The sequence below is a fragment of the Cyprinus carpio genome, chromosome A7 (genome assembly GCF_018340385.1).
Source record: "Cyprinus carpio isolate SPL01 chromosome A7, ASM1834038v1, whole genome shotgun sequence".
Classification (NCBI taxonomy): domain Eukaryota; kingdom Metazoa; phylum Chordata; class Actinopteri; order Cypriniformes; family Cyprinidae; genus Cyprinus; species Cyprinus carpio.
The window spans coordinates 36568629-36590885 of NC_056578.1; the positions used below are offsets into that span (position 1 = coordinate 36568629).

At 35.8% G+C, this 22257-nt stretch overlaps 3 protein-coding genes across 12 annotated transcripts in view; 1 reads left to right on the forward strand and 2 right to left on the reverse strand.

The window, feature by feature from the left end:
- Positions 1-5549, forward strand: part of LOC109109955 (protein kinase C and casein kinase II substrate protein 3-like) — a 34668-nt gene extending 29119 nt beyond the window's left edge. For 5 of the 7 annotated variants that reach the window (XM_042761015.1, XM_042761012.1, XM_042761016.1 and 2 more), the window contains 2 exons: positions 894-1054; positions 4411-5549. In XM_042761015.1, the coding sequence (XP_042616949.1) occupies positions 894-1054; positions 4411-4526 (277 nt within the window). In that variant the 3' untranslated portion in view covers positions 4527-5549. The remainder of the gene's footprint in view (positions 1-893; positions 1055-4410) is intronic. The other 2 variants (XM_042761017.1, XM_042761018.1) reach the window with 1 other exon arrangement.
- A 599-nt stretch (positions 5550-6148) lies between these two features.
- On the reverse strand, positions 6149-10033 carry LOC122145685 (FAS-associated death domain protein-like). The gene is made up of 2 exons (XM_042761019.1): positions 9473-10033; positions 6149-7731 (listed from the first exon to the last, which is right to left on the reverse strand). The coding sequence occupies exons 1-2, from the start codon at positions 9774-9776 to the stop codon at positions 7451-7453; spliced, it is 585 nt and encodes a 194-aa protein (XP_042616953.1). The 5' UTR covers positions 9777-10033; the 3' UTR covers positions 6149-7450.
- A 1579-nt stretch (positions 10034-11612) lies between these two features.
- Positions 11613-22257, reverse strand: part of LOC109109959 (anoctamin-1-like) — a 41472-nt gene continuing 30827 nt past the window's right edge. For all 4 annotated transcript variants that reach the window (XM_042761021.1, XM_042761024.1, XM_042761023.1 and 1 more), the window contains 8 exons: positions 22093-22150; positions 21671-21771; positions 20306-20442; positions 19280-19432; positions 14893-14945; positions 14238-14422; positions 14045-14150; positions 11613-13277 (listed from right to left, as the gene is read on the reverse strand). In XM_042761021.1, coding sequence (XP_042616955.1) covers positions 13080-13277; positions 14045-14150; positions 14238-14422; positions 14893-14945; positions 19280-19432; positions 20306-20442; positions 21671-21771; positions 22093-22150 — 991 coding nt within the window. In that variant the 3' untranslated portion in view covers positions 11613-13079. The remainder of the gene's footprint in view (positions 13278-14044; positions 14151-14237; positions 14423-14892; positions 14946-19279; positions 19433-20305; positions 20443-21670; positions 21772-22092; positions 22151-22257) is intronic.

Sequence of the window (22257 nt, forward strand, 5' to 3'; positions counted from 1 at the left end):
TTGACCTCCTCTCTCGGAGTACAGACAACAGCTCTGTTCTAAAACCTAGTTAGCAGCCTACCTAGACAGTATTTTAAGGAATCATGGATGCATCCTGACACAAAAGCTGTTACAAAAGTGGGTATTATGCAGTAGAGATATGCTGAAATTCAAGAAAAGGCCAGAATGGTTCTGGAAGGCCAAAATAAGCTACAACAGATAAATGGGTCAATTATGTGAACAAAACTTCTGAGTTAGTCATTTTTGAGGTTCCATTTACTGTAGGTTAGAATAATGTCTTAGAAGGCAGCTGCCAATGTAGGCAGTAGATATCAAGGTAGCTCACTAGGTTGTGGAACAGAGCTAATGAGATTTTCACAAGACAAGAACATTTTGAAATCTATCAGCATTTTGTAGTTAATACAGTTTTGCTGCTATTAAGATGAATCAAATGAACCTATTTGATCCCAGTCCCTTGTGAGAGCCAGTCATTGGTTCCAAGCTAAAAATTGTTCAGAGCAGTATGCTTAAATCAGCAATTGCAGTTTCCTCTTTAAAAATCAATACAAATCCTCATTTCTAATACTGCTTTATGTGTAAATATTGAAGGAATGTTCCGGGTTCAGTACAAGTTGGGCTTTATTGAGAGCATCTGTGGGGCAAGACATTACGACATAAGTTTTGTGACAATACTTTCAAAACTAGGTTGCATGTGCACAGCATGCCACAGATAAAAAAAATTAAATCCAAATGAATCCATTCAATAGATTTGAAACTTTTCAACTGTTTTTAACTGAACTATCACAGATCACCTGATTACCAAGTTGATTTTTGGAGTAAAATCTCCCACCTTCCATTAAAATGATTTGTCCATGAATTTGTTCAGTTTTCTAATTCCTCTTCTTTTCACACAGGATGGGTAAAGACTACTCCTCAGACTGGTCTGATGAAGAGAGCCCCAAAAAATACATTGCAGCCAACGGGGTGGACGAGGAGGAGAAGGTAGTCGGGGTTCGTGTTAGAGCGCTGTATGAATACACAGGGCAGGAGGCTGATGAGCTGAGCTTTAAAGCAGGTATTAATCCCTACTAATGCTTATTAATGCCACACACATGAACATACACATGGCTGCGGCTTGTGGATTCATCGAACCCCTTTTCTATGCTCATCCTTTGCTCTTTCAATGCCTTGCTGCGCATGGTAGTGCAGTTATTTCAAAAGGCATTGTGGAAAGGATAAAATGAAATGGGGTTTGTCAATCTAAGCATGTGTGCATGTGCGTGATTAAATCCTACATGTTACATGGGTTTATTTGAGACCGCTTCCTCACATTTGGACGAAACCCATGAAACTGCTTTGGAACTAGTGAACTGACACAAAACACAAATTTACTCATTTCCAGTATGGCTGGGCTAGAATTGTCAAAAATAGAAGCAGCAGCACAAAATGGTTTTAAACACTTCCAGTGAGCTGTTACACTTGAAGATGGTAACAAAACAAGGGAAACATTTGCTTCCAGTGGGGGAAAAAATGGTAACCTTTGACCTCGTGTTATCATTTCCCAGTTTTTTGCTTTAGAATAACGTTCACATCAGATGCTGATCTACAGGCTTTCTAATAAATCAATAGTTTCCTTCAGTGATCCCTGCATGTAACGAATTATCTCAATTCAAAGTCTTCCCAAAAGTCACTAAATGCATTCAGTTAGGACAGTGTGTAAGCCAAATCTTCCACTCTGATTGGCTGGAGGCCATTTGGATCCAGCTTAGTCTGAGTTTAGGCAACACGACTGACTCTAATGCTAAATATCTTTGGTTTGCTGGCTAGATTAGTGTCTGTGCTGCAGATGCTGAGAAGCAGACATGTTGGAGTGATGCAGAATGAGGGTATAACAAATCTTAAAGGGATACTCCACCCCAAAATGTAAGATATTTTGGATGAAAACCAGAAGGCTTGTGACTGTCCCATTGACTGCCTAGTGAATTACACTGTCAAGGTCACCCGTAACGTTATTAAGTGACGAGAATACTTTTTGTATTATCTTGTATTATATTGTTGAATAAAGTCGTTATTTTTGTTTTCTTAGCGTACAAAAAGTATTCTCGTCACTTCATAACGTTACGGTTGAATCACTGATGGCAGATGGACTATTCTGACGATGTCTTTCATACTTTTCTGGACCTTGACAGTGTATTTTACTTGGTAGTCAATGGGACAGTCACAAGGCTCCCGGTTTTCATCCAAAATATCTTAAACTGTGTTCCGAAGATGAACGAAGCTTTTATGGGTTTGGAACGACATGGTGGTAAGTGATTAATGACAAAATTTTTATTTTGGGGTGGAGTATCCCTTTAAGGTTAGCACTTAATGGCCTGGGCAAGAATAAGGAATCAATCTCATTTGGTCTCGTTTGCTAGAGTAGACCTTAACTGGACAGACAGGCAGGTCCCAGGATCCACCTGGAGGGTTTTTGAGTCCGCATACATGCCTTAAATATCATATAAAGCTTAAAGGATTCATTCAGGTTATTTATGAGCCCTGTTACCCAAGAAAATGCCTAAATACACTATGCCAGACAGCACCTCTAACAAAACATGCAATGGCAGACATGCCAAGACTGACACCTGGTGGTCATATACTGAAGGTTTTTTTTTTTCCACTCAAGTAAAGAATATATAAAGGAGTACTAAGTATTTGTGTCTGTTGCAGTGCCCTGATATGACAGTCATCTTGGATTTATACTGACACCTTGTGGTGTGGCTGTAGCATGTTGTCAGTTACCAATGCCCTTGTGGAATGTAATGCAAGTGTATATAATTATAAACATATTTTTCAGAAGTATTATTTCTTTCTTCTGTGTGAAACTTTCTTTAATTGAAGAAAGAAAAACAGAGTATCTTTAGGTTCCTACAAAGAACTATAAATGGTTCACTTTAGAAAATGATTTTTTGAAGTTTATTGTATTACGTTTTGCAAAAAACTTCTAAATCTCCCATTTAATTCAGTATGTTACTAGTCGATTCTTTGTAATTATTTGTTAAATTTGCTGTCAGTTTCAGAGTGAATTTATTTTTTTTTCAGTGTTCCTCCAGCAAACTTTCATAAGGGAAGGTGTTTATGAGGCAGTTGAATATTAAAGTTCCCTAAATACACACTAGTATATTTTAGGCTTTTTTTATTATTTATTATTTTTAAGAGTGTAGTTACATAGAAACAAATTGAGCCTGAAACCTGGTTTATGCTCGATGTGTCTGTACAGGCACAAGGGTGTGTGAAACAAAAAGTGACATCATTGCAGCTCTTGTGAAACTGCATGTTGATTCTGCAGGGCTTGACTTCACACAGTCATGCACATCCCAGTATGGAGCCATTTGGATGAAGCGATAATTAGGGATTTAGTAATGTTAAAATTCTGTCCAATACCAGCAAATCTGTAATTATTTTAATGTCTGTAAACCCATAAATGTCCAATGGTAAAGTTGAATTTCAGAATTAAAAAAAAAAAATCCTAAAACACATTATAATGTACCCCTCCGTTCAAAAGTTGGGGGTCGGTAGGATTAAATGTTTTAGAATGTTTTGTCAACCAATAAAGGCTGATTAAAAATGCAGTAAAAATATATAATATGAAATTCAACAATTCAAAATAACTGTTTTCTATTGGAGTGTATTTTAAAATGTTGTTTATTCCTGTGATGGAAAAGCTGAATTTTCAGCATCATTACGAAGTCTTCGATGTCACATGATCCTTTAGAAATCATTCTGCTCTAATTTGCTTCTCAAGAAACATTTCATATTATTATCAGTTTTGAAAACAGTTGTGCTGCCTAATGTTTTGTGTAAACAGTGATACTTTTTTATGGTTTTTGATGAATAGCAAGCAACAGTATTATTTGAAATGGAAATCTTTTGTAAAATGATAAAGGTCTTCACTGTCTAGCACTAAATCAATTTAATGCATCCTTGCTGAACGAGTATTAACTTTTTAATAAAAAAAAAACTTGATGATCCCAAACTTTGAATGGTACTAGTGTACAATATGAAGTATGCATATTCTCGGGATTTGTTAAAGATTAAATTGAATCATTAATCAAGTATTGAAATATTAGATGATTGCAAATATATCAATTTTAAATGCATATAAATAAAATATAAATGTAAAAAGAGTGAAAACGAGTGACTGTGCAATTAAATATTGACTGCTAGCATTTAAAAAAAAAAAAAAATCTCAAATATCGGACAATTAAAAAAATGCAGGTGGTTGGTTATAATCAGAAACAACTGGTTATAGTTGTAATAGCTGGTTATAATCACAAAACAAGAGCCTCATGACTGGGGCTGCTGGATTTATTTTGTGGTTATGACTGGTTTTATATGATCCTATGCATACGTCATGCATGGTATTATAAAATGTATATTTGTGTTGTACAGGTGAAGAGTTAATGAAGCTGGGTGAGGAGGACGAGCAGGGCTGGTGTAAAGGACAGCTGGTCAGCGGAGAAATAGGCCTGTACCCTGCTAACTACGTCCAAGTCATCACATCTTGATCACCCGCATCGCCCTGGATGAGACCCACATCTTTCCTGTGGCAGCCGTAAGGTCACGTCACACTGAACTACGGCAGTTGTGTCGAATACACAGCCATGCAACTGCATGACGGATTGAATGCCACGATACACGAGGAGATTCAGAGAGGAGTGCGCAGTTCAGTGTTTTATTTTTTCCATTCACTGACACTCTAGAGGACTTTAAGAATAGTTAGTCCTGCTTTGTCCTTGTGCTTATTAAAAGATCAGTGCCTTTATTATAAAATGCCACAGACATTTACAACACAACTATTAATGCAGCACACGGTTGAATGGACACATTGTTTGTCTGAATCATTTTGTTCACAGGAAAATGTGCAAGTCGCCACTGTTGGATTTGTTTTGATAGATAATCATTGCAGTCCTCTTGTTTTAGTATTTCACATTTCAGTTACATATCAGAATCATTTCAAGTATTTGATCAAATCTACGCTGACTTTATATATATAAATATTCAGGTTTTGCGAATCTTTCATGAGAAGCGTGTTAATGTGTTGATATATTTTGTGTAATACATGTGTTAGATCGTTCTAGTTAAACTGAACATTTCTTTGGTTGTAGTTCAGAACTGAAGGATTCTTCATTGCATATTTACTTATGTTTTCACAAAAGATATATGGATTTATAATATACAAACTGTCACTGGGCAGATGCTCTTAGTCGCCCTTTGGAATCGTGATTCTTGGATTCCTGTCAGGGGATCCAGGAGGAGATTCTAAAATCTTGTCGGTGGGATTGTTTTACTTTTTTTAATTTATCTTTTTGTTTTTATTTGGAGCACATGAAAGTTTCTGTTGTCAAATGATATACAGTTTGAGAGAAAGGGCAAAACCTCTGGGCTTCTTGTGGTCTTGTAAAAGTGAATTTGTGAGTGTTCATGGGAAATGTTTCTCCAATGTGCCCCACTGTGAACATGGTTTTACATGAAACTGCTGTAACACTAATCAATGTAATAATAGCAAATAAAAGTGAAAGAGATTCTTATCGTCCTATGGTGGCTGTGATGCTGCTTAAACATGAAGTTTTACATCTTAAATGTTTAAAATTAAGTCTTAAATGATTAAATCAAAGTTGTTTGGAGGAGTTTTGTGGTTTGTAAGGTGAGGCCAGGACAGTTTACAACAAACGAGGTGTATTCTGCCACGTACTGGAGCAGTTAATTTGTTAATTTGATTCTCCTCAGGTTTATGAGTTATTACATACATTTTTGTTTTCTTATAATGTTGAAAATATTTTACAGAATAAATTTTCCCGTTATTTTGTAAATATCAGGAAATTACTGGGTAGCTGACATGACATTTCTATGCATTAGTCATGCATTATTATAAATTTCATCAAAAACAATTTTACATTACATTTTTATTTTTAAAATCTTTTATAATTATTATATGCGGCTTTATATATTGGGTCCACTTCAAGAAGTATTTGTACTCCAAGAAGAAAAAAAAAAGCTGAAAAGTGATTTATCATTGTGAAAAATGTGGATGGTGATACAAAAAAAAAAAGGATCATAATAAATAAATATATATTTAATATACACAAGAAAATAGTTGAACTCAAACACTATTGCACTGAATATTTTGTGGCTTTTTAGAGATATGAGCATCTTTATTATTAAAAGTATTGCAATTCTGGAATTTTATTGGAGATATGCATTGCTGTACACACTGACAGATGTGGGTTACTGATAAACAGAAAGAGCACAGATGAATTATAAAGCAGCAACATCAAATCCAAGAATTAAGAACTGTTATGAATTCAAAGCTAAATTTGAGCTCAACTGTTCTAACTGACCTCGGTTGTGTTTCCCAAAAGCATCATAAACCTAAACGCCGAATGCATTATTGCCCCCATTTGCAGTCTGGAGGAATCAAAGCTAGCTGCCAAAAGTCAAAGCCATTCTGAAGACTTCTGGACAGTCTGAGTAATGTGTTATGTAGTCACAGTGTTTTGTGTTGCTTTAGCTGTAGATTATGAATCTGTCCGTTCGGAGAACATTAAACATGAAATTCCGAACCTGTGTTAGAACAATTGTTTACATTTGGTGTGTCTCCCAGCAACAACTTGTGCTTAAGTGTATGATGCCCAGTTTTTCTAATAAACCATTTACAAAGTCTGCAAATGAATTATACCTAGTTTTAATATTTGTTCCAGTTTTAAAAATTGTGGTGTCATCCAGCCTTTAAGTAGAAACCATTGGCACCAGTGGTCTCTATACAAGCCATTTAGGCTGCTTTTGGGAACCTCAACCTATACAACCAGTGTGGCACAAAGCACAGACGACTCAAAATAAACTGTTCCCAAATGATGCAATCTCCAGAAATCTTTCTGGTGGAGCGGAGAAGACATGTCAGGTGACTGAAACACGTTGAACACGTGCCACTGTGAGGCAGTTTGAACTTTGATTTGACAGCCTTTTTGTACAATATTTAAATCTCAGGATTTAGATGGAACAACCTGCGTAAATATAACGATTGAGCATTTCTATACTTCTGTGAAGTATAGAATGAGTAAAAGCTATGACTCAAAATACGCTTCATCAAACAGCTGAAAGGCCTGTTATGAGGCACATTGTTCAATTATACAGCATAGTCCCTTTATTCCTACAAGAACAGTGTTGTGTTATGAGTATGTTCTGTAAAAACTGAAAAATCCTTACGCTTTGCAAGAGTGTCTATTAAGACAATTATTTAAAAAAAATCATTTTCTTGCAATATCGTGTAAAATATATTATCTAAATTAATATTTATTTACCAAGGCTGTGTACAATTAATTCCGAAAGATCTGTAAACACAATTTAATTCAGTTCATTCGCACTTTTCACATTAATCACATTATTAACCCCAAAGTTCTGTTGTTTTATAATAGAACAGTGATTATTTTTTTTAATGTGCATCGAGGTCTTTGAGGTTTTTCTCCACAAGGTCAGCGGTGAGGTTCTGTTTGCAGTCCCGCAGAGCTTTGATGAGATCCTCCACTCTGGCGTTTTCTTTCCTCATCTTCATCCACTGTCTGATGAGCTCCCTCACCTGCTCCTCCAGCTCACGGCTGTGCTTCTCCTGTATGCCTTCCAGCTGAGTGTGTTGAAGTCCGAGTTTCCTTCCAAACTGGAGCCACTTTCTACCCAAATGTTCAACGATTACTTCAGTTGCAATGTTTATTTTTTCTAAAGAGGAGATGCAGAAAGCATTTGAATTTGATTAGAATCTGAATAAAATTGAAAATCTTTTTAAATTTTAAAATCATTTTGTGATTAGCCAGTAAAATGTCTTCATTTCGCCAATTTTGTGTACATATTTAACCCTGTAAAGTCTGACATAAGACCAAAAAAAAGGTAATTATTTGAACAAAATATGAAAGAAAATGAAGGAAAAAATTGTATATGTGTTTTATGTTTTGTATCACAGTTGATACATCAGGCTTTTATGGCCCAAATAGTTTGAGATGAGAATACTTTAAGTTGAAAAAAATCCCATACTTTAAAAAAAAAATATGCTATTTGGTGTAGATGTTGTTGTTTTATGGTCGAAAAGTAAGATAGCAGTGTATAGCAGACTACTTGCATATAAATAAATATAAGCGGTCACTCTACATTTCCCAATAATGTCTTAGTAAGATGATAATTAAATGCTTAGTTTTATGATCAAAGCGCTGTAGTTTTTATTGTGGGGGCAAAATATATAATGCAATGAAATATAATGATGATTAAAATATGTACACAAAAAAATACTCAAAAGCCTCTTGTATCATATTTGATACTTACTTTTTAACTTGATTTTTCCAATAAACCTGCTTGAGTCCAGTAAATGTTCATCTTATTAATAAGAACATAATTCTAATTTGTAATTTATAAAAATCAGTAAAGATTTCACAGCAAAAAGATTTGTACCACGACCTGAAGTTGGCCCTTGTCAAAAAATCCTATCGGAATTTCAGTTTATCCTTTTGGATCTTACTGGATTCTTAGAATCCTATTGGACATTCTGATTGATTTTAATGGAATTTCACTTTGTCCTATAGGATTTTATTTGATTCTTAGAATCCCATTGGACATTCTGATTTATTTAAATGGGATTTTACTTTGTCCTGTAGGATTTTATTTTATGCTTAATCTTATCGGAAATTGTGTTTTATTTAATGGGATTTAAAATCTTCATGTAGGATCTTTTATTGATTTGATTTGATTGAATTCAATAAAAATGTGATTTTATTGATTTCACTTTGACCTGTAGGATCTTATTTGATTCTGTTAATTACTGACTTTTGACAGTATTAGAATTAAACTAAAATGCCTTTAACTTACTAAACAAAGTATGTATCACTCAGAGACAGTGAGCATGAAGCAGACCATGTTCAGCAGGTTTTTCAAGTGGATAGTTTAAAGCCCTTAGAAATGCATGTTTAACAGGCATATGATACAGCCGGCTTAATAGTTCATTTATTATTATTATTATTATTATTAAATTGTATTAGGCTTACAGCCCTGTTCTTTTTATCGCCCATGGAAAAACACAAATCGAACAAATATTAGTGAAAAATATACAAGTTACTAGGCTAACGTTATTGGATTAGTAATAGTACTAAAAAAAAAGTTCGTGAAAATGAATAAATGTTAAAACCACCAGCGTTTCACATACTAGTGATAAGACGGAAGTAACGTTAGCAAGAACTCTAGTAAACATCACCTCAGACAGACAGCGGTACAAAACGAAAGAATACATTTTAATAAATGACAGAAACTATACCTCAACCTGACCTTAAGCCACCGATTGACTTAAAAATCAAATGCATTTCGAGTGTTATGCGAAAATAATTCGTCTAGCGTTACCTGCAGCACGAGCCACTGTTTGCTGTCAGTGACCCGCCTCAATGTCAATGAAACGCAAGCGTTCAGCGAAAGCACAAACCTCGCTCTTTCGAGTCCAGTACACCAGCAGCGCGGCTTTCTGTCGCTCCTCTCTCATAATCATCTATTGTTTCCAGAAGAACTCTCTGGCCGATCTGGATTAGAAGTTCTCGCAGAAGTTCCGTGTTATCAGGCCCAATTGTAGTTTTTTCGATCAAGCACTCGAAAAGATCAATCCCCTTATTGATCTTCTCGAGCCTTTTCTTCCCGATGTCGGTGCACAGAAACTTTAAGCTTGTCAAGTTGTCTTCAGTGAGTTTATCAGAGATCGCTAGCAGCATCGCTCTGAATCCGCTCTTGTCCATGTTGTGTTTGTTTGAACAGTAGCTACTGAGGCGCGACGCCCGGGCGCACGGTTCATCTCCCGCTTTCGCTTTCAGCTCTGGCTCTCACCCTCGTGAAAATCCCCCACTCTGAAGCAAAAAATAACACCCGTCAGCAACTTAAGATAACTTGTTTCACATATGAGTCGTTCTTCTGAACCAGTCTTTTTGTGATAATGAATCATTTGTGGACATATTCGCTACTAGCGGTGTCCGATTCACCGGCGAATTGTTCTTTGGAGTCAATTTTCACGAACACGCGGTTCTGGAGTCAAAATCAGAGGTTCAAATTTCTAAAAGTAGTGCCAGGGTGATTTTAAGAATGCAGAACTAAGCCAGATTTTTAATCGTAATTGTCCGAGAACTAACATTAATGATTTGAGTTGTTGAACGAGTTCATTTGGACTGAACCGGGGAAAAACATAAGGTAATAGCCGTATGATTAAATGACCAACACACGTACGAGAGGGTTTTTTATTACTGTTATTATTTTAATAAGTGACTTTAAAACACGCGCGCTCATTTTTCCCAGAGGTGTAAGTGATTCAACGGATGACTCGTCTTTGTGAACTAAAAGAATCGATTCGCCAAATGAATCGAATTTCGCAACACTGAAGGAGGGAACTGAAGTTATCTACTAAGCATCATTTTGCCCCTCCTTCTTTATGTAACCTCTTAACTGTCACTCCCCCTTTTTGAACATAGACGTGAATGTACACTATTCAAACTTAAATTGTTATAATTTATAAACGCTTTTGAATACAGACCAAAGCTTGGTCTCTTTTTAAAGAAGACAATCTGCAGATTATTACAGAAGTGAAATCATTTCAAAAAATGAAAGCATATAAAAGTTATAGAAGTTTAAATTTACTGTAAAGAAAAATGTACTGTACTATTTTTTATTATATTTTATATAAAATAAATATTTTATAAAATATGTTTTAATCCAAAAATGCTATAAAATTAAAGCCATATGTCTAAATTAGTTGTGTTCCAAATTTGAAGTTGATAAAAAAAATGTAAGTTCCTATGCAATTTTGTTTAGGCGTTATACCACAAACAGCCACCGGGTGCCATTCAAACGCCATTGAATTTTTTTGATGCATTTTTCTGTCACAAATGTATCAGTTTCTCTCTCAATATTATGTCTATGACAAATTAACCACCAAATATGGAATCCTGAGACCCATACCTTTCCAACGATATGTATTTTGTCAAGATTATGAAAAGTTTTGATTCTAAAAGAACGTAATATATTTGGAATATGACACCTCCCACTAAGGGGGAGGAGCCCGCTAAAAGATATTAAAGTATGATTTCCATGGTAACGCAGTGCCCGATTTCAAAATGGTTTTCACAAGATTAATTTGGAGGTTTTAAGCTTTCAAATGATATATAATTTATGCAGATTACTAAAACATGTGATAGGGAAAAAGGAAGCAGGAGATTTTTTGTGACAAAGGTCAGAACTCCTGTTATGATGTATATGTTTTGAGGTGCACTCTTGTCATAAATTAATCTATTACTGTTCCTACATAATTTTTAACAACAAAAAAGTGGTCAAATATCTATTTAGGAGTCTTAGACCTTTCCAACGATATATAGTTTGTCATGATTAGATTAGGATTTAATTGTAATATATTGAAGTAAATTTACGCGTCAGTGGTGACAGTTAAGGGGTTAACCCAAACGAGGTCACTCTGTGGACACAACAGGCTACGAGCAACAGCAGCAAATATAAATTCAGTGAGTTCTTCTCTAAAACAACATTTGACTGGCCCTCCGGTCAGCAAAAGAGTCAATAAATGTATACATACCAAATGTATAGGACATATTTATTTTCGAAACATAATTCAAAAGCAAAAGTACTGTCATAACCTCCCATTAGGAGTTTGAGACACTGAAACGCCACAATGACACAAAAGACATTTAAAGGTTTCTTTCTTTCACACAGTATGTGGGATGAAGTAACAGTCTATAAAGGGGTTTACATTACAACCAAGGCCCTTTCAAGGGTACATGAATTATATATATATATATATATATATATATACATATAAAATTTAAGTGAGGAAATAGAGAGTTTTGTTTAATAATTAAATTTTATCAGAAAAAAGCATGTCTTCATATGTTAGTAATATTATATAGTAATATTATATTAATTTCAATTAAAACCACTCTTTAATTTATCACAATAGACTTAGTTTCTGTAAATGAAAGACACATGCAACATTCCAGATACATATTATTAAAGGTTGAAACATCAAAAATCAAGACAAGAACATTCAGATAAGCAGACACAGAACTGTCCATATGACCCATTTATAAATGCAGCGCATTCATGAATATTAAGGCCACTTGAGCGTCATGGGTTTATATACAGCGTACCCTTTCTTAACACAACTTGATAGCATTTTCAGATGCACTACTTAAAAACCAAGCAATTGCATGCTGCCAGAAATCCCCAACATCAATCGATCCGGTCAGAATCACTCCACCGCATATAATAGAAATTCTAGAATACTAAAAAAAGGACCAAGTGAGCATTGTAGTAATTTTGATTCATTTGTAATGTTTTAAATCTATATTTTATGTATAGACAGCTAAAGGGTAAATAGACACAATTATTACAGTGATAGAACAGAACTAACTGTACTTAGTACCTAAAGAGGAAACAGCGTGATATTAATAGTTGCTAATTCACTTGACCAGAAATATTCTGAATGAAATGTCTAATATTAAATCATTAAAAAAAACACTTTAAACGAGTTAGTTCAGAGTTCAATCCTATCCTATCAATATTGAAAACATGAACATTACATTTTCATGTTAAAATTCATATAAAAGCATTGTATTTTTAAATAAAATGCTCATTAGCTGTCTATAAATGCTAAAGCAGCGATGCTTCACAAAACGTAATACAATATTCATCAGTCAACAGATAAAATGATACAAACCCTACAGCCCTCTTTCCAAACACACCTACCAGCAGAAGTTGCATATAGCTGATAGAAAAAGATCCAAGAGAGTGCTTAATTCAGTAACAGACAAAAGATAAAACAGAAATCCTTTTCTTGTAACTTTTTTTCTGGTATACCAATGAGGCGGCAGTCATGTAACATTCTTTGTAACGACACTGATCCTTACAGCAGTGGTCCTCCGGGTCAGGCCAGTCCTCTACAGCCTTTCCATTCTGTTTGAGCAGGTCACAGAGCTGGACTGAGGCCCTGGAATGGACCGTGTTACTGCTTCCCTCGCAGCACTGGGATCAGAGCGAGTGCCGGACTAAGCTTGTGAGCTGGGACGCGAGCGGAGCGGCTGGGGGCTTGGGTCACCGATGGTATTCCTGTACTTCTTGCCCTGTTCCTGTTTCATGAACAGCTCGACAATGAGGTTCCTCTCATTGTGTATCTGAATGCTGATGTCCTTGGGAATGTCTGGGATTAGCCAATCCACAAAGTCACTCATCAGCATTACCACATTCTGAACAGAGAGACAAGAAAGAAAAAACATTTGTATATGGTATACCCCCCGCTCTCCTCCCCCAAGCTTCTTCGCCCCCCCCCCCCCCCCCCCCCCCCAAAAAAAAAAAAAATGTTGAAGCATTTTTTACTTTTTTTACATAATTACATTATGTTCATTACAATTAGGTTCGTTTACTGTAATCAGAAAAAAATAATGGTATTAGTAAAGTTCATTTGTAAGTATATATCAAGGTCAGTGGTATTGCTGTTAACTAAAACAACTATTAAAACATATGTTAATTAAAATAAAGCTGAAATATTAGAAACGTAAATGAAAATTTGAAAAGTTGAAGAACTAGAATGACTAAAGTTAAAATGAAAAGCTAAATAGAAATATTTTAAGAAACATCAACTAATAAAAATGACATATATGTACTGTATACTAAATAATCATCATGGCAGTAGCTGAAATTAATTTATACCCATTTTAGAATGGTCACAAATTATTAAAATGGGCACATGGATAGATTAATGTTTTCGGTGTATTATAGAAAATGAGATTTGAGAAAATTTGATTTTCCACTTCATAATAATGTTGAGTTATGAGTTAGGAGCATTTTAATAATTTAAATAAAATATAATTAATTTAATTTTTTTCTAATTAAACAACAGCAAATTATTATTATTATTGAGGTGAAATTATGATCTGGACATTTCTTTGTAAAATTCATCTTTGATAAGCAATCAGAAAAGTTGGTATTTTATTAAATTTTGATTTTGACTGACCTGAAAGACGATGACGAAAGCTAATCGGGCCGCCAGAATGGCCCAGAATTGTCTTGAGAACTCATATGGCGTGTCAGACCATGGAGGGTCCCTGTAATCTTTATATCTGTGGATATTGTAAACATTATGAATATAATACCCAGTCATACACCACATTAGAAAAAGACTCTTTAGTGCAAAACAAACCAAGTACCTGCAAACCTCCACTTTGTATCCCAGGTGCATTGACTCAGTGGGTTCTGTGCCAGGCTGGAAGTGACTAACATTGAAGTATGAGAGGGTGTGATTGACAAAGCCATGAAGAGTCCCGTCTGGACTGTACATGTACTGATAGACCAGGCGAGGGATGAAGTCAGAGGTGAATGAGATCACAAACGCCTGAAGGGTGACACATTAGGATTAGCTCTCGCCAAACCTTGGTAACGAGGGTGTTCTGGGTGTTTGTTAACTGGCCCTGTGTGTATGATATTCTGATCTCTAGTAATGACTCGAGTCTCACATTCAGTGGATGTGAGATTTCTTCCGCCTGTTTTTATCATCCACCAGCTGAAAATCATCAGTTAGATCACTCAGAAAAGTAATAGCACACCTCAGCTCAATAGGTGGGACGATTGAAGGTATCACTCATGTTCACAGCACAAATTTTGCAGATGGAGTTATTCACCAAAGGATTACTGCTTACTTTTGAAAAAATGTACAGTAAATCTGAGCAGGAACAATATGAGTATAATATGCTTGCCACTAATAATTACTTTGAGTGCTCGGCAGAATACATAACAGGTACATCACATCACAACAGGTGCAGCACTTATTTATTTCAGAACAAACACGTGGAATTAAAAACCTACATTAACAATAACAGCCACTTTACTGAGTCCTCTGAGAAGAGTGTACCAGATTCCTGGAAGACAAAGAAACAGAAATAAAGAAACATTAGATTACACGTGTATGTTAAATGTAAATATACTTAAAGTCACTGATGACATGATTGTCTTAATTGTCATGAAAGTGAATAAAATCCAAGTAAATAAATATATATATATATATATATATATATATATATATATATATATATATATATATATACAGGTCCTTCTCAAAAAAATTAGCATATTGTGAAAAAGTTCATTATTTTCCATAATGTAATGATAAAAATTAAACTTTCATATATTTTAGATTCATTGCACACCAACTGAAATATTCCAGGTCTTTTATTGTTTAATACTGATGTTTTTGGCATACAGCTCATGAAAACCCAAAATTCCTATCTCAAAAAATTAGCATATCATGAAAAGGTTCTCTAAACGAGCTATTAACCTAATCATCTGAATCAACTAATTAACTCTAAACACCTGCAAAAGATTCCTGAGGCTTTTAAAAACTCCCAGCCTGGTTCATTACTCAAAACCGCAATCATGAGTAAGACTGCCGACCTGACTGCTGTCCAGAAGGCCATCATTGACACCCTCAAGCGAGAGGGTAAGACACAGAAAGAAATTTCTGGACGAATAGGCTGTTCCCAGAGTGCTGTATCAAGGCACCTCAGCGGGAAGTCTGTGGGAAGGAAAAAGTGTGGCAAAAAACGCTGCACAACGAGAAGAGGTGACCGGACCCTGAGGAAGATTGTGGAGAAGGACCGATTCCAGACCTTGGGGGACCTGCGGAAGCAGTGGACTGAGTCTGGAGTAGAAACATCCAGAGCCACCGTGCACAGGCGTGTGCTTTTGAACCAGAAACAGCGGCAGAAGCGCCTGACCTGGGCTACAGAGAAGCAGCACTGAACTGTTGCTCAGTGGTCCAAAGTACTTTTTTTTTGGATGAAAGCAAATTTTGCATGTCATTCGGAAATCAAGGTGCCAGAGTCTGGAGGAAGACTGGGGAGAAGGAAATGCCAAAATGCCTGAAGTCCAGTGTCAAGTACCCACAGTCAGTGATGGTCTGGGGTGCCATGTCAGCTGCTGGTGTTGGTCCACTGTGTTTTATCAAGGGCAGGGTCAATGCAGCTAGCTATCAGGAGATTTTGGAGCACTTCATGCTTCCATCTGCTGAAAAGCTTTATGGAGATGAACATTTCGTTTTTTTCAGCACGACCCTGGCACCTGCTCACAGTGCCAAAACCACTGGTAAATGGTTTACTGACCATGGTATTACTGTGCTCAATTGGCCTGCCAACTCTCCTGACCTGAACCCCATAGAGAATCTGTGGGATATTGTGAAGAGAAAGTTGAGAGACGCAAGACCCAACACTCTGGATGAGCTTAAGGCCGCTATCGAAGCATCCTGGGCCTCCATAACACCTCAGCAGTGCCACAGGCTGATTGCCTCCATGCCATGCCGCATTGAAGCAGTCATTTCTGCAAAAGGATTCCCGACCAAGTATTGAGTGCATAACTGAACATAAATATTTGAAGGTTGACTTTTTTTGTATTAAAAAACACTTTTCTTTTATTGGTCGGATGAAATATGCTAATTTTTTGAGATAGGAATTTTGGGTTTTCATGAGCTGTATGCCAAAATCATCAGTATTAAAACAATAAAAGACCTGAAATATTTCAGTTGGTGTGCAATGAATCTAAAATATATGAAAGTTTAATTTTTATCATTACATTATGGAAAATAATGAACTTTTTCACAATATGCTAATTTTTTGAGATATGACTAAAAATACACCATTTAATTGTATATATATATATATTACCACATACATAAAAAAAAAATCCTATTACATCATAATACCACTAGGTGGTGATAAAGTTTTGACACAAACCTTACTGGGAAAATTGTTATGTGACAGCTTGCCCTGATATCAGTATGAATTATCAATATGCATGACCTGACACAACATCAAACCTTTAGTTAAAATCTACCTTTATCACATCCTTTTGCCTGAATGACTGCCAGTGCTAGCTTATAGTGTTGCTTTATCCAACAGCTATTATATACATAATAATAATAATAAAAAAAGTATATTGTTGTTGAATTTTATAATATATAAATATACAACATGTAATAAAAGTTACAACCTCATTGTAACTGAGATAGCCTTGTGATGTACTCATTCATTCATTCATCCAGAGTATTTTCCTGCCTACAGCCTGAGACGCTGGGAAAGACCTTGCAACATGCTCTGCCTCCTCCAAAGATGACTAGAAACAACCATTTTAAACAACCATTTCAATGACCTTTTCCATAGTTCCTGGAGATACAATGAATTATTTTGAAAATAGGTTTATACAAGAAATATACCATGATGAAAACACAAAGATCACTTTAAAGTGACATCAGGCCAAAAGGTCAAACCACTAATAGAAATGACCTTTTCATTATGGGGTATTATTTTACCCCTTAATTTGATTTCCATAGGCATTTTTTTTTACCTTTATAAGGGCAACTTATTAGACATATTTGTCATCTTTTACGTCAAATTCTTAAATGTAATCAATAAATTTATTTAGAATAAGATGTGACTATAGGGATATTACCAATAAAATTAAATCATCTGCAGAAGAGGCACAGAACATGCCTGAAGGGACAATTGCATAAATAATGTTATGAGATTAATGTTTTAAATAAAAAATTGTGAATAAACTGAAACAATACTTTTACGTTACGTTAAAACTACTGTAAAAATTTGTAAATCATCCATTCCATGTAGCCATTCAAAATGATGGATTCATTAAGGTACGAAGCAAGTAGTCTCACGTAGCCAGACCTTCATGGCAGCTTTCATTGGCCAAGGCCCGCCCATGAGTCCGTTTGACCGACATGTCAAACAACCAATCACAGTTCGTTTCATTCAGCATCACGTTTCGGGATGCGGAAATGTCGCCACAATAAACTCTCGGACGTATATTAAAGATTCTATGCCGCAAACTTTAAATATTTCACATACTTTTGAAAATCCAGCGTTTAGTTGATCCTGATAAGCGCTCGTCATCACAGTTGTAAACACAGCAGCTTTCTTCTTTCGTGAGGGGCTTTGGCACCACGTTTCCAGGTGAACGTTAAAGAACACAACACACAAGTCACGCAGAAATCCTGTAGAATTCAACCAATCTGATGACGACTTTGACATTCCCGAAGTGTTTCAACTTTTGTATCCCATATGCATCAGACGTTTAGCCAACGGTCCGTGGGTGTGACGTCTGAGGCTTAGACTACGAAGCAAGTGACTTTTATGAATGGGTCATTGAATCATTCACAACTAAATTCAAGAACAACGATTCATTCAATAATGAAATTCAGTTGTTTACAAAATTTAGTCGCTTGTGGAGATTTGCAACGTTTCTGCTGTGGCTTTATTTGGAACTATCTTCATTAATGAAATATCACTTAAAGGTGTTGTATGTAGGATTGACACCGAGTGGTTGAACTTGGTATTGCAGTCCAAATTCAAAATACCGGAGAGGGTTTTTTTTCACCTGGCCCCTCCTCCTCAGACTTGATGCACATGCAGGTTGCCAGATTGACGACACAAACAGGAACTAGCGCACTTGACGATGAATGAAATAAAATACGCTGTGTTTTCCGCCAACTGGTAACCCAGGGTGCCGAAATACAATTGGGTAAACTGGCAGTGGGCGGGTTTCACAAACCAAAACAAACACAGACATTCCGGCCAGGAACGCACATTTTCAAAGGAGAATAACTGACTGTAGCATTGTTTTTCAGATAAACAAGTGTGTTAACTTAACATGTTTCATAAAAATTTGCAAACATATGTTATTTTTATGCTTTAGTAGAGTCAAAATCTTACATAAAGCACTTTTAATATTAATGAAAGAGACACTTAATGTGTATTTAGCTGCTGTATAAAATCAATATCACTTTTGTAATTGTGCTAATATTTGGAAAAACCACTTGTGTGCTATTGCTTAACTAAATCGCAGGTTATAAAAAGGTCCTATTAAAAAATTTACTTAGGGGCATTTTTTCTTAATTATCCTAAATGTACAGAATTATATACAACAAATTATATATACTCTGAGTATACATAATTTGTAGTATATTATTCCGTACATTTACATTTATGCATTTGGCCCAACTTTTTTTTCTTTTTTTTTACATTTATCAGTTCCCATGACAAATCGAACCCATGACCTTGGCATTGTAAGTGCAATTCTCTTTTGTTTGAGCTACAGGAATGCTATAATTATGTGTATAAACATTACATTACCATTACATTTCAATAAAGATCACAAATAATGCATTGAAAATCAGTGTGAAGATACTGACCAATGTCCTTTGCTCTTACAGCAATTGGCCTTCTCAGCTCCGTGACAAACTTTTTGGCATCAAGACGGATCTCAATGATGTTGTTCAGTAGAGCAAAAAGAGGAGCCAGCGGAAAGGAGGCCACAAACAAGGTCACCATCCCAAACTGAATGACTAGATAAGAAAAAGAAACAAAAAACACTAATAAAAACTTCCATAGAAGGTTCCACTGAAGCACAACTCACAGAATTACTGAGAACATCTTATCAAATATAATAAAATAAATCAGACATTGGTATGCTGGGAAACTTGGTCTTAAGTTCAAAATCAAAAACACAAATCGCCCACAGAGTAATTCACAAGAATTTAAATCCTTTTTGGTCCTTCCTGGATTGTCTTTTTTTTAAAAATATGATTTTAAGCTGATTTTCTGAATGTTACTAGTTTAGGGTTTCAGCAGGAGATACAGTAGGTTAGTGCCATGCTCAGAGATGAAGGAATGGGGCAGGAGAGACTGAGAGAGATAGGAGATAAAAGTATAGATGGAGGATGGTAGATGAGGGGGTGGGATGTTATTAATGAATTCAAGTCAGAACTATAGCTCATAATCTCACGCTGCTCTGCCAGCCCCCCTTTGGACCCATAATGCCTTTCTCTTAGACAAAGTCCATCCCACGCTGTAGCACAGATGAGGCAAGATGAGAGGAGGGCTGGTAACACACCAACTCCATGTATAATACTGCAGATCCTTCACAGAACGGACGTGCGTTTACCCTATTTACCATGCACGCCATCTAGGGGCTTGAATTACTCTCATTTAATAGTGCTTTGAACAGATGAGATGTAAATCTGTCTAGCTGTGTTTAGATGTTTCAATTAGTAGTTGTGGACAGCATGAATTTAACAATTCATAATCAGAATATGTAATTACAATACAGTTTTTATGATGTTGTGTATGAAACAGAGCCAGCAGGACCAAGAGAGAATACAAACAAATGTTGATACGTCTGTACGTGTGTGTGGGCGCGTGAGTGTGTAGTGACTCACTCATTTCCATGTACTCTGGGTTGAGTCCGACAAAGGGCCCGAGGAAGTGGTCCTTCTCGTGACGATGAAGCGTTTTATCCAGCTCTTCCTGATGCTTTTTGTCTATCTTGCGTTGTCGGAGCATTTTCTTCAATTTTCTGTGACAAAGATACATTAATGATCCCTGTGGATTTTGCATATAATAAATGTGGTGAACTCAGGCATATCTATTACATGATGTGCTCAGTTTCTCATTTGCCAAACAGTTTTGGTCATGCTACAGAAAAAAAGAAGTAAGTCACAGTTTTCAAATGAAATAATGGTAAGTAACTGATGACAGTTCATTTTTGGATGGACTATTCTTTTAGGGCATTTTAAGCACTACTTTTTGCTCATAAAAAGTGACACAAGTAAGAATGATATTAAAATATTTACAATTTTTCATTAATTTCTTAAATATTTGTACTGAGGCTAAATACGGTGACTATGAAGAGACATGTTTGGTTCACTTAGATTTGTTGTGGCCATGACATAAATTTTTCAAGAAATCACCACTAACTGCATGTTTATAATTATCCTCACTAATATAAAATATTAATGACTAGCCAAAATAAAATATAAAAAGCCCAATATGTTAAACTCCCATGAAGTGAACTTCCCAAAAAATTCCCATAAGTGTACCTGCAGAAATATAGTCAAATTGATTCAAAGATTTACTGGCATGAAGCAGAAAATTTAATGTACAAATATTAAATAAAATAAGACACATATCAGAGAGTGGATTTGAAAACTTTGGGATGAGATGAATAATCTTGGTTGTTGTTGTATATATATTATTTTTTACATATATTAATAATACATTTTTCAAACTTTTTGAATGCTCTAGCATCCAGGACATCTTTTAATAGATTTGATCATTTAATAAATCTGACCAACTGAGGTTTTGCTACAGAAATAAAGGGTAGGATCATGATTTTTTGTTAGTACAGCACACCGTGAGTTGCTTTTGGGATCTGGAGCAATTTGATCTGGAAATTGTGACATGTGACATCAGACTCAACTGGATTCAGCACATTCAGCTCAGAAAAAGTGGAAAAAGTTTGCAGATTCTGTTTGGACCTGCTCATGTATTTGCCCGAGATGTGCGTACAATCCAATATATTTGCATTTGTCCAAGAGCAAGATAAGCAAGACACAAAAAAAGGTAAGCAAAGTTATTTAATGAAAAAATAGGATCATGCAAGGTATTTATAATGCTCTAGTCAAAGTACAGTTATTCCCTAAAGCAATCATGTCTAGAAATGTACACCACACCTATAATGCACAGTGGGAATCTATCGGATTTCCTAAATCTACAAATGTGTTCACTATGCTGTATGTACTCACGGAACGCCTATCTCAAACAGGTTATTCTGGATGAGCTGTTTGCCAAGCATGGTGATGCAGAGCTGAATGCACAATTCCATCAGACAGCCGGCATGGGCACACTGCGGTGAAACAGAGAGAGATTTCCATCAGTTACTATGGAGCTGACTGGCTACACACCTCCAAAAGTGTTAGTCATCAGGACTGAGGTAACTAGGACAATAAGTTATTTTTCATATGATGATGTGGTTACAAGTCTTAAAGAACAGATTATGGTTAAGAATGAACTTTGCTTGTACATACACATGTACACTAGTTGGTCAGTTGATCATTGTTTATTTTTGTGAAATAAATTTTACGGTTTATGCCTCCCTGCTCTTAAAAAAGCTCCAGCTGCATCTGGCACACACATAAAAGGAGGAAGCTGAATATTAGATATGTACCTCTTCCATCCGGTAAGACCCCATAACGTAGATATATTTGCCAGGACGTCCAATGATTCTGGAGGCATTGGATAGAAGAGGGTCAAGAGCTGAGTTTACCAGCTACTGCACAAATGCAAGTGGAGATTCACAAAACAGACATTACAGTAAAATTACCCTAAAGGG